The 14,508-nt window shown below is 38.2% G+C and overlaps 2 protein-coding genes across 4 annotated transcripts; one reads left to right on the top strand and one right to left on the bottom strand.

The window, feature by feature from the left end:
- The first annotated feature begins 8,391 nt into the window (after positions 1–8,391).
- LOC110895891 (probable anion transporter 5) lies at positions 8,392–11,608 on the top strand. 3 transcript variants are annotated; one of them, XM_022143276.1, is made up of 2 exons: positions 8,392–8,485; positions 9,906–11,608. In XM_022143276.1, exon 2 carries the CDS (start codon positions 10,015–10,017, stop codon positions 11,323–11,325), a length of 1,311 nt encoding a protein of 436 aa, XP_021998968.1. In that variant the 5' UTR covers positions 8,392–8,485; positions 9,906–10,014; the 3' UTR covers positions 11,326–11,608. The 3 variants fall into 3 exon arrangements, with proteins under 3 accessions (XP_021998968.1, XP_021998969.1, XP_035836902.1); XM_022143277.1 differs by having other exon boundaries at positions 8,392–8,491; XM_035981009.1 differs by having other exon boundaries at positions 8,478–8,519.
- A 645-nt stretch (positions 11,609–12,253) lies between these two features.
- On the bottom strand, positions 12,254–13,869 carry LOC110895892 (GDSL esterase/lipase At5g08460). The gene is made up of 5 exons (XM_022143278.2): positions 13,536–13,869; positions 13,272–13,399; positions 12,952–13,194; positions 12,611–12,866; positions 12,254–12,529 (listed from the first exon to the last, which is right to left on the bottom strand). The coding sequence occupies exons 1-5, from the start codon at positions 13,867–13,869 to the stop codon at positions 12,309–12,311; spliced, it is 1,182 nt and encodes a 393-aa protein (XP_021998970.1). The 3' UTR covers positions 12,254–12,308.
- Positions 13,870–14,508: the final 639 nt, after the last annotated feature.

Raw genomic sequence — 14,508 nt, 5'->3', positions numbered from 1 at the left:
CAAACCCAAGTAAAGCCGATACACTCATTCATAGTCAAGCATATATTACACACCTTAACATAACAATGCACTATCAATAAACAACAACAAACATCAACCAAAACATCATAACTACTAACCGGTTGGTGAGGTGTGTGAAGGAAAGTTGGTTTGTTGTCCGAAAGTTTCCGAGTGAAGAACACAACGAATCCGGGAGCTTGGCTCGATCCTTGAATCCGGCACAAGGGAGAAGGGTGGTGTTTGCTAGAGTTTTAGTGAGAGAGGGGAGTAGGAGAGTGTGTGTAGGAGGGTGAGTGTGTTGTCCAAAGAAATGGTGAGTGTGGCCATGAGTGTAGTATATATAGTGGACTTGGTGCACCCTAGTGGGCTTAGAAGTCGATATAAGGGGTTTACGGCCCAAAGGCCCAACCGGCTATACTGTTCACTCGAGACCTCATGGTCTTGAGTCGGGTTCTCGGCTCACGTAATATACATACATATATACCATACGTACAAGCAAGCACATAGTCACATAAAATGTTCACTTATGTAATCACATTAACAAGTTACTAGTCACGAAATGTTTCAAGTAAGTTACATCAAGATACAAGAAGGTTCTAAATTTCGGGTTGTCACACAAACCGTCTGTTCATCATGTTTAGCCTTTGAGATTTTGAATGTCAGCTTTTCATCATCAGTTGTCGAAAATCTTTTTGGATTTTTCAAAATAAGAAACATAAATGCAATAACAGAAATTAAATGCGGAAATGAAATATGTACAAACATATTTTTGTGAGTTTGTGTAAGAGGATCATATTAGTTTTTGAGACACATCACACGCACCATTAAGCTTTTAGACATTTTAAGTTCTAAACGATTCACGTTGATTGACGATATAGTTGTCCTCTTAAATTTTCATACAATTTTCAATCTATTCAGGATACTATTTAAGTGTTTTATGAACTTAGTTCGATTCATGTGTCCCACCTCTTGAATATACTCCCGTATCCAGAATCCCAATATTCAGTCTTACAGGCAAGAATACTACAATGATATCTGTACATAAATTAGGGGTTAAATGCGAGAACCGAGGGATCTCAGGTCAGAACTTCCGTTCAGCAGAGAGATATCAGCTTCGACTTAGCAGTGTGTCCCCTTTAGAGGATCTTTTCAGCTACAACAGATGATTATCAATTTTATTGTCTAATCAGCTGAGGGCTTTATGCTATGTTTCAAGCATTTTGCGGAAAGTATTAGCCAAGGACTAGGTCAGAACTACCGTTCAGCAGAAGTCCCAGAATAATACCCCAGACATCATAGAGTATTAACACCTAGTATATCAGAATACGAGACCTTTCAAACGAGATTTCAGGGGTTACCTATATATCCAAGTAGTGTTCCCCACGAATTTCACAAGTTTGAAATTTTAGGTTTATATCCCGAATAAATCTACTAAATGTATAAAAACCTATCGTCACATCATCAGTGAGACCGTTTATCACATTTGACATTACATTTCTTTAGCGTGTTGTGATAGTCCACTGATTTACTATCATTTCCTCTTTTTCACAACAAAACTCGTTTTTAACTTTTTCAATGTTTTTGACATTTTCAAATTTTCTAATTTTTTTAAAATTTTTCTCCCCCTAAAATCAAAATATGTTTCAATTTTGATTTTCTAGGAAAATTTGAAACAAACTGTACAAACTTGACAACTTGATGAGAATCACTTCAATTCTCCATCCACTTGGCGTAAACAATCAGAACTCCCCCTCACAACAAACTATTTTCCCATTGTGATCTCAAAACACTTAAGTTTGTTTTAATCAAAATGGTTTTTCCGGAAAATTAGTTTTGTGTGTCGTTTCATAAACTCGGGGTTTCATCACAATGTTTTTCAGATTACCACTTGTAGGAAAGATGAATCAAGTACAATTTAATGTCCCTGATTTATCTTTTGAAAGACGAAAAATCACCAGAGTGAAATTTCTCAAGAAATGTGCCGATTCCTGTTCCACGCTTACCAACCTGGGAACTCCGGCAAGTCAGGTTTTTCATTTAAACAGTTTCACCCAAGCCTGACTGTCCTTGGGTGATTTTGAATTCTTGTTTAGCAATGGAGGAAAGTTCGTATCATCCATTGTTAAACCTGAATTCTCAGATTTTACCTCAATAACCGGCTCTTCTGGTTTTGACGAACCAGAATCATTGCCTGAATGTGGCTTGTCTGACTTTGACGAGCCAGATTCATCGCCTGAAGGTGGCTTGTCTGACTTCGACATGTCAGATTCATCGCCGACCTTTTTCTCCTTCTTCTTTATCTCCTCTTTTGTCCTCAGATTTGCATCTGATGAATTCATCTTGCTTGGCTTTGCAGACGATGGAGTTGATTCATCAGCACTCTTATTCAATCTGTCGGGTGAACCCGAGGACAAAATCTTCTCCAGATATTCTCTGGCCTTCTTCCTCTTCTTTCGCAGTTTGTCTTTCTGCCCTTGAGAAAGCTTCACTTTCTTTTCTTGAACTTTAGGTTCTTGGACCTTCTGTTCTTTGACATTCTGTTCTGAAACTTTCAGTCCCTTGGGCTTGACAGTGACTGGTTTCTTTGCCAGTTTTTGAGAATTAACCCTCAATCTTTCACTTGATTTCCTTGGGCAATCTCTGGCAATATGACCTTTGATTTGGCAGTTATAGCATCTCCTCGCCTCAAATCTCTGTCTCTGGCAGTTAACAGCAATGTGTCCTTGATAGCCGCACTTGTAACACACTCTGTTATCATACCAATCACCATTTTCATACCAAACGCTCAGATCAAAACACTGTTTGGCTTGGTGATACTCTTTCCTCTTCTTGATTGTTGGATTTGGCTTTTGAGCACTGTGGTCAAACCTGCACCACCAACAATTTTTGAGTTTTCGTTTTTCAATTTTTGTGCTTTTTGAATGCGATTGGATGATCGATCTGATGAGCTTTTATTTTCTTTTTGAACAATTTTCGACTTTTTAACAATTTGTTTTTGTTCTACAATCTTCTTAACAGGTTCCTGCTTTGAGCATTCACCTATTTCAGTAGATTGCAAAACAGTATTTTTGAATTTTTCTTCTAATTTTAAAAACAATTTTTGTTTTTCAATTTTTTCATTTACATCATCAGATTTCTCATCACAATCTTCAACTTTGACATTGTCAAAGTTTGTGACACAGTCACTTATTGGAATTGAATTGATTGGTTTTGGACAGGGGATATTCAAAAACTCAGATGATGTCACAAAACCTTTCAATTTCTTTTCAAGCTCATCAATTTTAGCTCTCGAATTCTCAGCCTCATTTTCAAGCTGAGATATTCTGTCAAGATGAGACTTGATTAATTTTTCATTTTCAATCTTAATGTTTTCAAGAACAGACTTTTCATTGACTAAAACTTTTATCTGTTCTTGAAATTTTGTTTCATTTGCTTTCAAATTTTTGTTTTCAAGTTTTATCCAAAAATCTTCATTTTCTGAGGATTTCTTTTTGCTTTCAAAGTCTTTTTCTTTCTCTTTCAAAACCTTGTTTTCCAATGTCAAACTGTCCAAATCACTTAACAGTTTGACATTGTCTAATTCAAATTTGTCACATTTTGAACACATCTCGGTCATTTTTACATTCTCAGCTTTCTTCTCAACCTTGATAGCTGAAATGTCTTTAACCTGCTCTTCTACCTCTTGAACGATTTCCTCAGATTTGCATTTGACTTTATCAGTTTCTGCATTACTAATCTTTTGTAGTTCAAGTTCTCGCTCTTTAATCTTCTCGATAAACATGCTCAAAGTCACTTCTAAGTATCTCTTCTTCCAATCTGACAAATACGTTCTCCACCCATCATCCGGTAGAGCATTTCCTAACTTGTTAATCCATTCCTCATTTGTCTTGGTTATCTTCAAACTCACCATCATCCAATACAGCTCGACATACCTTTTGATCAATTCTTCAATCGATACCTGAAAAATTATTGAACTTGTTCAGTGCAATATAAATTGCAGAATCCATTTTCGGTGTCAAAAGATTCACAATGATGAATTCTCAATCAATAATGAAATTCGAACAAATAAATGACTATTCGATCAAATAACAAAGACTAGACAACAACAAATCGAGTGAGGATTCTCTCAGGCGAGGATCCTATTCTTCACAAGTCACCTTGAATTTCCTGTGCAAACAAACAAGTAAACGATCAGTTTAAAAAATATCAAACTCTCAAACTGAATCAAATTGTGATTGGGCCTTTTATTAAAATGGACGGCGAAACAAGTGGGTGTTGATTGGGTCTCAAGGCTTAGTGGGGCGGTGCAACAAACAAAAACAACACGTCCAATAAAGGTATTTGGGCGGTCCTAAAATCAGTTGCCGATTAACAACAACACCTACCACTGACCCATATGTCGCCAATCTTATCCAATCAAATGTGTAGTGGGCAATAACTTTAGTTCAACAAAACATATTCAGCAACTATTGATTGGTTAAAAAAATATCATGGGGCGGCAACATACTACTAATCAAGTGAACAAACAATATGATTGGAGCAACTTGTTTAGTGGGTCGGTGAAAGATAAAGAGTTGCAATTGGGCCACAAAGATAGTGGGTCAGTGACTAGGTCTTGTGTGAGTGGACCAAAAACAATCATCGACAAAGTTTAGTGGGACGGTGACATAGGCCTTCACAATACGTGGAGTAGGCTGTCGGTTATTTTTTAAACTATATGACCTTTTGTTGTGGACGGTGTAAACAAATCAACAACAACCACAATGTGCCACAAATTGATCAAGGATTGGACCGACGGTCAGATGCTCACATGAAAGTGATGACAAAAGAGCGAATCTGTTTATGTCATAAAAGCGAATCATCATATGACTGAAAAGCGAACCTGTCTCTTACCTAATGAGCGAACTACCACATATCATTAAGAGCGAACCTAACCAATTTCTATGAGCGGACCTGAATGATGTCACATGAGCGAACCTGTTTCTGACCAAATAAGCGATCCAAACCTGCTGTTTGACGCGAAGCGGACTCGAAAAACTGCGATATCTCCAAAACTACATGGAATTTCGATCTGAAACTTGGTAGGGTTTCAATTCAACATATTTCGCACAATATGTAAGAAACTCAGGCAAAACGGACCGTGAAATCACGTTCAATTTGTCGAATTTCCGTAAAAACCGTAAGAAACGAGTAGAAAATGAAGAAATCAATGAATCCGGATCTGATTTGGCTCTGAAATCTGGTACGAATGATGTGTTTGATCAAGCAATCGAGCTCCTAGCTCTGATACCAATTGTAGGACCGGTTTTGACGTCGTTCGATTGCGTAACGAACGTTTCACGTGCGGAATCCGTGAACGAACGTGACCGAACACACGATAACGTACTACTAATGTGATTCTATTGATAGAATTGACGTGTACGGTACAAGAATCACAAATACAATACTTTCTCTCTCTACTTTCTCTCTCTAGAAAGTCTTCTTTCCAAGTCTTCTACTAATCTTCTCCAAAATCCCTAAATGTGGAGGAAAGTCTTCTCAAAACTAACTCTAAAATCTAACTAACTCATGACATAATCCCCTATTTATATGGTCAAGGCACTTTAATGATAGTTATCATTAATTACAAGTTTGCCACCTTGCCATTTCTATCTAGATACGACATTATGCGCTTGATTCCTTCCGGCTTTTCACTACGACACGGATTGACGAAGGCGATAGACAAAATATGCATCAACACATATACTTTTATACTTAATTCCGAATCCAAACATTCCATAAACTGCAAACACCTGAACGCTTTCATTCTCCTTATTCATAAACAACTCGTCACTCACGGATAATCAGAAAGCTTGTGCAATATTGTGAGTGTACTCGACGCCCTTTTTACCGTTTTACACTTTTTGGGTGCAACATGTTTACATATACAAAAACAAACTCAAACTCAACATACATACTTTTATGCAATCATACATACAAACAATCCAATACATGCTTACTATTATCTTATGCTTGATTCGTGTTTTCTGGGTGATTCTTATGTGATGAACTTGTCATTAACTTCGTACGAACCTCCACTTAACATGTATAGCGCTATATGAGTAGCGCACCGCCCGTGAATGTGAGGTCATGTTAAGTTTATTCATTCATTATACTTGCGGTCATCAGAGGGTTGACTTGTAAATCGCATGCCAGTTTATACGTTAATCTTGATAACTAGGTTTGCCATGTGGATTGTTCAATTGTCCATTTTATAGTTACATGCTAGTACACCAAACTTGTATATTCACCAATACTTTTGTATTGAACTATACTTTAAAACATGTTGCAGGTTTATGATGATGTTGATGATGTACGGAACTTAGTAGGATGCCTAGAAACGCATTTTAATCTTTAATACTTGTTGTATTGCAATTCATTTGTTTCAACTTGTTGTATTTCTATTTCAAACTATGTAATTTGATTCTTTTAGCAATGAAATGAAATCTATTATTAAATACTTGTCACATTAGTGTTATGAAGTCTCTCTCATTTTCGTCTCACTCCGATGTTTCCGCCATCGGTTGGGGTGTGACATTCCAGCCACCAGCCACCAGCTTCCAGCCACCTGCCACCAGCTACTTTTGCAAAACATACCCCACTTCAACGTAAAGAAGCTTATAAATAGCATAAAAGCTGGCATTTGTACTCAGCACAATTTCTACATCAGGCCCCTCAAGAACTAAGTGACCACCAGACATCAGAACCTTCCCCCACGAGCAGAAGCAACCCTAAAAAATATCAAGACTCAACCCTCAACATCAAATTCCTTTTTTATAACCTCTAAACCATATTCAAAGCATCATAGTTCAAATTAAATCACAAAATCATATCCTTATCAACTAAAAAATTTCAATAAAAAACAGAGAAAGATTACGGACTTACACAACCATTTTTTTTCTCACCAGCTCTTAGATTTTAAGTCATCCCATCCTTTTGGATGTGCATAAACGAATAGAAAAGCACGAAATTTCAGAAACAAATACTTGATTAAGGCAAAAGTTACACATATAACTATGATAAATTGTTCACGCAGCTGCTTAAGGCGTTTGTTAGGAATATTACCACCATCACCAAGATCTGGAGAAAAAGAGAAAGATGGAGAGACATAAACTGAATCTGGAAGTGTTTGAAAGTATTTAGGGATCTGGTGTTTGAAATTTGAAACCGGGTAGAAAGAGGGGGGAAAGAGAGATGGGGATTTGGGGTTTGAATGTTGAAATCGTACAGAAAGAGGGGCGTAGAGCGTAGGAAGAGAGGTGGTGAGGAAATTAGGATTGGGGTTAGAGAGAGAGGATGGAAGAGAAGTGCATGTTTGAAAGAGGGATATAACGTAGGAAGAGAGGTGGCATGTTTGAATTTTGAAATGCCTTTTAGTGTTTCCAAAGACTCGGTGTGCCACTTAAATGGGATTTTTTAACATGTTTCAACATTTAAAAACCTTGTAAGGGTGTAAGGAGTGGTTAAACACTTTGGAGTGGTAAACTAAAAAATCGACCAATCAGAGCGCGCCATGTCAATCAGGCAAAAGTGTTTAAACTTTGCTGAAAATTGTTGGCAATGGTTTAAACACTTTGTAAAGTGGTAAACTATTTAAAAAAAAAGTGTGATTGGTTGAGATAGCAATGGACCCCACCCACAATACCCCCTCTCTCTCTCAATCATCTTCTTCCCCGAATCGGTATGCCATCCCCGCCCCTTTAACTTTGCCGATCGGTAAAGGGGTCGGCGACGGTGTTCCCGCTCGGCAAACCGAGTTTGCCGCCCCCCTTTACCGCCCACTCCGGACACCCTAATATATTTAATTTAGTTTAAATTAAACAATAACATAACCAAAGTATGGGTTGCATATGTATATAGAATGACAAATAAGTTTTTCTTATCTCACTGTTTTGATGGAATGACACATAAGTTTTTCTTATCTCACTCCTTTGATAGAAAGGGAGATGACAATAATTATTGAGTTTCTTAGGGCATGTTTGGCTAAGCTTTTCAAAACAACTTATTGGCTTATTGACTTATCAAAAAGCCAATAAGTTGTTTTTGTGTTTGGTTAAGCCAAAAGTCCTTTTAGAAATGGCTTTTTGCAAAGAAGAAAAATGAGGTTTCAAGAAGTCACAATATTGTGACTTTTTGGCCAGCTTTTAACTTTTCAAACTACAAATTACCAATATACCCCTTCTTTACCCTCTTATATCTAAAAGAATGCCCATTTTAATCATTTTACATCAATAAGCTAATCCAAATACTTTTTTTAAAAACTCCTTTTCAAAAAATCCTTTCCCCAAAAGTTTTTTTCCAAAAGTCTTTTTAACTATAATAAGCTTAGCCATGCCCTTAAAAAGCAAAGTAATTTATAAACCTTATTTTCTTGTTTCAAAACCCTATTTACATTTTTCTATACCCTGGAAGGAATGGAACGGAGATGTACTCAGAATCAAATCAGGTAAAGGTATTCATATCTTTTGCGTCTGTCCTAAGTAATGTTCTCGTTTCAATTCATCATTGCATATTCTTTAATTCTTATTTTTATTATTTTTATGCTCACTGTTATTGTTATCATACTATCTTCGTCTTCGAAGTTCGAAATGCTTTGAATTTTTATGCTGCAATTCGTTGATTTATCCAACTTCAGTTAGCTAAGTAGACAGACAGACAGACAGTGTTTATGTAATCTTGAAATGAAACCCTAAATGAACAGTAACATTGGGCCACAATCACAGTAATGCTATAAGTTTCTGTAAAAAAAATTGGTAGATGACCCTTGATGGAGATTGAGATGATTTGGGCATGTGAAGCGGAGACAAACGACAGCACCAGTTAGAGTAGTGGAAACTCTTACTCTTACTGTGGGGGGAGGAGAGGAAGAGGCAGATCCAAACTGACATGGGAAGAGCATATTACGCATGATTTACTAGAGTTGCATCTTTCTGAGGACATGGTCCAAGATAGGACTTCGTGGAGGCGTAGGATTAGGGTTAAGGACTTCTAGAGGATATTGCAGTAAGGTCTTAGGTGTACTGTAGGGAAGTAGGTTTTCTTATTCTTTTAAGTGACTTTACCGGCGATTGACTTCTTGTGTATATGCCCGAATGACGTTTTATGCTATTATACATGATTTACATTATACTGTGTCACTCTGATCACTTTCTCGGTATAGGTGACTTCTTTTTTCTATATTCTGTTTTTCTATATCCTTGGACTTGATGTGTTGGTTTGCTGTTTGTTTTGGAGCCGAGGGTCTCTTCTGGAAGCAGCCTCTCTATCCCTACCCTACCCAGACCTTATGAGTAGCTTTGCTATTTGTGGGATTTATTGGGTATGGTTGTTGTTGGTGTTGTTGTTGTAGATGACCCTTGATGCTTATGGTTTCTTATACGCCCAATAAATAACTGATGCATGTGTCATGCTGTTGACAAGTTTTGTTGGAAGAATTATAATCAAGAAATTTCTGAGTTTTTATAATCAAGAAATTTCTGGATTTTTACAAGTCACAATTGGTATTAAAAGTCATAAGTTTTAGACATGATCTTTAGGGAACGGTTGTTATGGTTAGTTACATAAATTAGGTAGTTATAAAATGGTCATTTAACCGGGTAACCAAACTCATTTCAATTTGTGGTGTACGTAATAATGGATTAAGGTGTGTGTTTTCTTACTCTGTTTATTAGTGTATACATTCAAGGGTGTGCCGAACCCTCAAACCTTGTTCATCCTCTGATCCTAAATTGTGTATAAAAATCCTGGGCTACAATTTTCACTGCTTGCTTGCTTGGTTGTTTGTTAACTACAACATATAGTTTGGTCATATGGGTATTAATTTACACTTTTCTAATGCATCTTTCATCTGTTTTCTATTGCTGCAGCTACAATATTTCTAACTTCAAACGCCTTCTTCCATAATCACGTCACTGAAGATCATGTAGTAAGTACATCACAAAGCTGGGCCTAGAAAGTTTCAGAATATCCTAAAGAATGAGGACTGCAAAACTCCCTACGCGTTATTTGATCGTCATTTTGACCTTCGTCTGTACATCCGTGTGCTACATCGAACGTGTGGGCTTTTCAATTGCATATACGATTGCTGCAGATGCTGCAGACGTTAGTCAGTCGAGCAAAGGCACGATACTGTCGGTATTCTATTATGGGTATGCTTTTTCACAGGTCCCCGGTGGGTGGGCTGCACAAAAGATCGGGGGCAGGCGTATTCTCCTTTTTTCGTTTGTGATATGGTCTCTAACTTGTGCATTGTGTCCGTTAGACCCGAATAGAGTGACGGCTCTAGTTATAGCCCGCTTGCTTGTTGGGGTAGCTCAAGGGTTTATTTTCCCTTCTATTCACACCGTTTTAGCACAGTGGGTTCCACCACATGAACGGTCACGGTCGCTTTCTCTCACAACATCTGGAATGTACCTCGGTGCTGCTCTGGGCATGCTTATCCTCCCTAGTTTAGTGAAGTTTAACGGCCCGCAATCCATATTTATAGCCGAAGCGGTGTTAGGCATCACATGGTCGCTTCTTTGGTTCAGATTCGCTAACGACCCACCTCGTTCCGAGCATCCGAAAGCAACCGCAGCTGGTTTTGGAGAATCGTTGTTGCCAGTTAGAGATGGTCAAAAGACGAAAGCGGATCGAACTATGCATATCCCGTGGAGGAAGATCTTTCTCAGTTTACCAGTTTGGGCAATCGTTGTGAACAATTTCACGTTTCATTACGCTTTATATGTGCTTATGAATTGGTTGCCGACATACTTCGAACTTGGCTTGAATTTCAGTCTACAAGAAATGGGCTCGTCGAAGATGATGCCGTATCTGAACATGTTCGTTTTCTCAAATATCGGTGGGATTATTGCTGACCACTTGGTGACAAAAAGAATCTTGAGTGTGACAAACACAAGAAAACTTCTAAACACTGTGGGCTTTTTAGTGTCCGCGTTTTCATTAATGGCACTTCCGCTTTTTCGAACATCTGGCGGGGTGGTGTTTTGTTCTTCCATGGCTCTTGGTTTCTTGGCGTTAGGGAGAGCTGGATTTGCGGTGAATCACATGGATATTGCGCCTCGATATGCTGGGATTGTGATGGGAGTCTCGAATACAGCCGGTACTTTAGCGGGTATTGTAGGGGTTGAGTTGACCGGTCAGCTTCTAGAAGCTGCAAAAAGTAACAATTCAGATCTTTCAAGTCCTGATAGTTGGAGGGCAGTCTTTTTTATACCGGGATTGCTCTGTCTTGCGAGTGCGTTTGTTTTCCTCGTATTTTCAACCGGGGAGAGAATATTTGATTAAGGTTGGTTTGTCGATTGTCGCACATAACTCATAGGCTGCGATTTTATTAGATTATCATTTATTCCATAGAATATCTTCCCAATTATTACCATTTTCCTGGCTCCATAGTTTACTGAAGAACGATGTATATTCGAGTTTACACACAACCAAAGTTGTATTGGTGCGCTGGAGACGTTTATTTTGTCTCCAGACCCTAGATCTTGTAACAGTAGATTTACTGATTTTCAGCACCAGGATTCCTGTTTATGCTGATTTTAATTATATATGTCGCGCTTTTTCCTTATAATGATGTATTTACATTTGTATTTTGTGATGCTAGTTAAAAAGATATGGGAAATTAGCCTGTAATAATCCCAACTAGAGGTCATTGGCCATTGACAGTCCCACCTTTCCCCCCACCAGTCCCACCTTTCACCTGTTTTTCCTACACCGGTCCCCCGTTAAAAAAACTTAACGGAGTTATGTTTTTTTCTAAATGACAAACAGTTTTTTTACGGCTTTTGATCAGAACGACGATACGAGTCCATTGACGTAAAAGTTACCTCGAAACGGTGCGCCAAACGATGAAAACGGCACTTCAATTCGGGTGTTTAAAATTCCAATTAACAAAAATCAAGTCATTTGGAGCACCATTTCGAGGTAAGTTTTACATCAATGGACTTGTATCGTCGTTCTAATCAAAAGCCCTAAAAAATCTGTTTGTAATTTGGAAAAAAAAGCTCAACTCCGTTAAGTTTTTTTTTTAACGGGGGACCAGTGTAGGAAAAATAGGTGAAATGTGGGACTGGTGGGGGGGAATATTCAAATGTGGGACTATCAGTGGCCAATGACCACTAGTTGGGATTATTACAGGCCAATTCCCCAAAAGATATATCGACCAGTTTTTGTGATGCTAGTTAAAAAGATATATTGACCAATCTTATGGTGGTTCAATTTTCTCATTATTGATATAGTCATCCAGGAATTGAATGATTCACAGAGAGTTACAATTCTGCCATTTGTTTGACATTCATTGGATAGCAATCGGATGGCGGACCATTGTATGCCTTTTCAGCTAGAATTCGGTTTGCGGCTTGGGTAGGATGGAACGCATCCCAAAAAACATGTTGATCTCTGTTGACGCACGGAGCTGAAAACGGAAGACAGGTTATCTCACCTTGGTTTCTTCCGATACCACAACACCCGCTATCGGTAACCGTGAATCCTGCAACACAATGGGAAAAAAATAGTATTAGATTCATCATTCATGTTAATAATGTTATTGCATATTTGCATGTATACGAACCATAGTTACGGGAGTTGGTTATTATGTCACTGACAGCACCGTAGGTGTTCCCGTACACAAAGATTGCATCAGTATAGTTTGTGTTAAGTTGACTGACTAGAGATCTGAGTTGTGTGTTAAACATGACCGCCAAGTCGTTTGCCAAAGACGCACACTTTCCAGGTGGCGCAAAATTATTGGCTAGTTGATTAGGGATGCATCCGAGGGGCCCGATCCCCGCAATTAAGAACTTTCGCAGTCCTAAACTATAGAGTGCCTGCATCAATGTAAATCAGTTTCCATGACCCGTGTTGTTAAATCTGCTGATATAACTCATTACTGTTAACGAAAATAGGACATACTAAGATTCGCTTGGTGTATTGCTGTATGAGAAGATCTGTATAGGTTGTGGGTGGATATATATAGCTTGTAGCGTAGAAAGAAGTTAGCAAATAATTATTGATATAATCGTTGCTTCCCATGATTACAACCGTTAATGATTTCTTTAGGTATTTGGTCAGTTGCTCCGCTTTCATCTCGTTCTTCAGCTGTTCCAGGTTGCTTGCGAAGTTCTCAACCTGCTGTCTAAAGCTGATTCGTTCACCCTGCATTACAGTTACAGTTATGTTTTGTCATATTTTAATAAGCGAAGTTATATAAATTAAAGGAGGGTGGAGTTTACTAGATTTCTTCCTGTTTCTTCTAGAATGCCTGCGGAAGCTGATGCATAGTTCACTCCTTGCAGTAAGCCGCTACCGGTAGCATCGGGATTTGCGTAGGCTGGAAGAAGCGGAAGTCCCAAGAAGTCCCCTGCAACGATAAGCAATAAGAAAATGATTGCAGGATGGCCAAGCTAGACCCCTTGTGAAATTACCTGTTTGACCCGTAAGATTTGTATACACTTTGGTTGTGTGTGTGGCGGAAGTAGGAAGAGGGAGTTACTAACCAAGATAGTCGATGATGGTGTTGCCATTACTAAAACGACCAGAAGCAGAACCTTGAGGGAAATCAATGCCATATGGATCGTAGTTTGCCTTTGCAAGAGAATTAAGATAATTGTTATTACCATTGTCCGTTAGCGAGTCTCCAAATACAAACATTGCTGCAACCTGTGGCGATGCTGCTGCTATGGAAACCTGAAAAGACAACTCCCAAAACACAATGGTAAGTAGCATTGCGGGTAATCTTGATCTCCTTAGTTTCATGTTCTCCATTTTCTCAAACACAATGAAATTCACAAGTGCTTTATTTCTTGTTTTAGAGTAGACCGTTAAAGCCATGATTTCTTGCTTTAACAGCCTTGACCCTTAGACTGAAACTTGATGGCATGCAACATGTGGTTCCAAAATGCTGACTATCCGCCTTGAGACCCACATTTACATTTACATTTACATTGCATTCTTTTCGTTTTGTTTTATGGTTCCATATTTACATTGGTAGTTTATATGATCCTCCACGTTTCCCTTTTATTAGCATGCATGTAATGTAGTGTATTTAGTGATTCTTTAGTGAGTGAAAAGGGAGAGAAGAAATGTTATGCATAGTAATGTTATGAGAGTAAATTAACGAATCAAATGATTGTAAGTTAATGAACGAATCAAATCAAAGCAAATTCGAAAAGAGGTATTGTTGACCGTTTACCAACTATCTCGACATAAATTCATGAGTTAATTGCCCAAATGGTCCCTATGGTTTCTCATTTTTTCACCTTTAGTCCCCAACTTTTAAAATTACACGTATGCTGCATGTGGTTTGATCTTTTGTTACTCGGATGGTCCCCTGAGTGGATGTCTGTTAGTTTGTTCAGTTAAGTTGGTGTAAAATGACTTAACTACCCTTATCATTTAAAATATGTTCGGAAACCTTGATTTTCTTCGTAAGTTATCAAAAAGAACGGATGCGAAGTGTTGGTTTATAGG

This window comes from Helianthus annuus, chromosome 12 (assembly GCF_002127325.2).
Source record: "Helianthus annuus cultivar XRQ/B chromosome 12, HanXRQr2.0-SUNRISE, whole genome shotgun sequence".
Taxonomy (NCBI): Eukaryota; Viridiplantae; Streptophyta; class Magnoliopsida; order Asterales; family Asteraceae; genus Helianthus; species Helianthus annuus.
This window is presented reverse-complemented; position numbering and strand designations above follow the sequence as displayed.

Excerpts from the sequence above, each read along its gene's own strand:
- LOC110895891 (XM_022143276.1), top strand. The coding sequence starts at position 10,015 with ATGAGGACTGCAAAACTCCCTACGCGTTATTTGATCGTCATTTTGACC.
- LOC110895892 (XM_022143278.2), bottom strand. The coding sequence starts at position 13,869 with ATGGCTTTAACGGTCTACTCTAAAACAAGAAATAAAGCACTTGTGAAT. Across the intron at positions 13,400-13,535 it reads CACCATCATCGACTATCTTG|GGGACTTCTTGGGACTTCCG; the intron begins GTTAGTAACTCC and ends TTATCGTTGCAG. Across the intron at positions 12,530-12,610 it reads AACCAACTCCCGTAACTATG|GATTCACGGTTACCGATAGC; the intron begins GTTCGTATACAT and ends ATTGTGTTGCAG.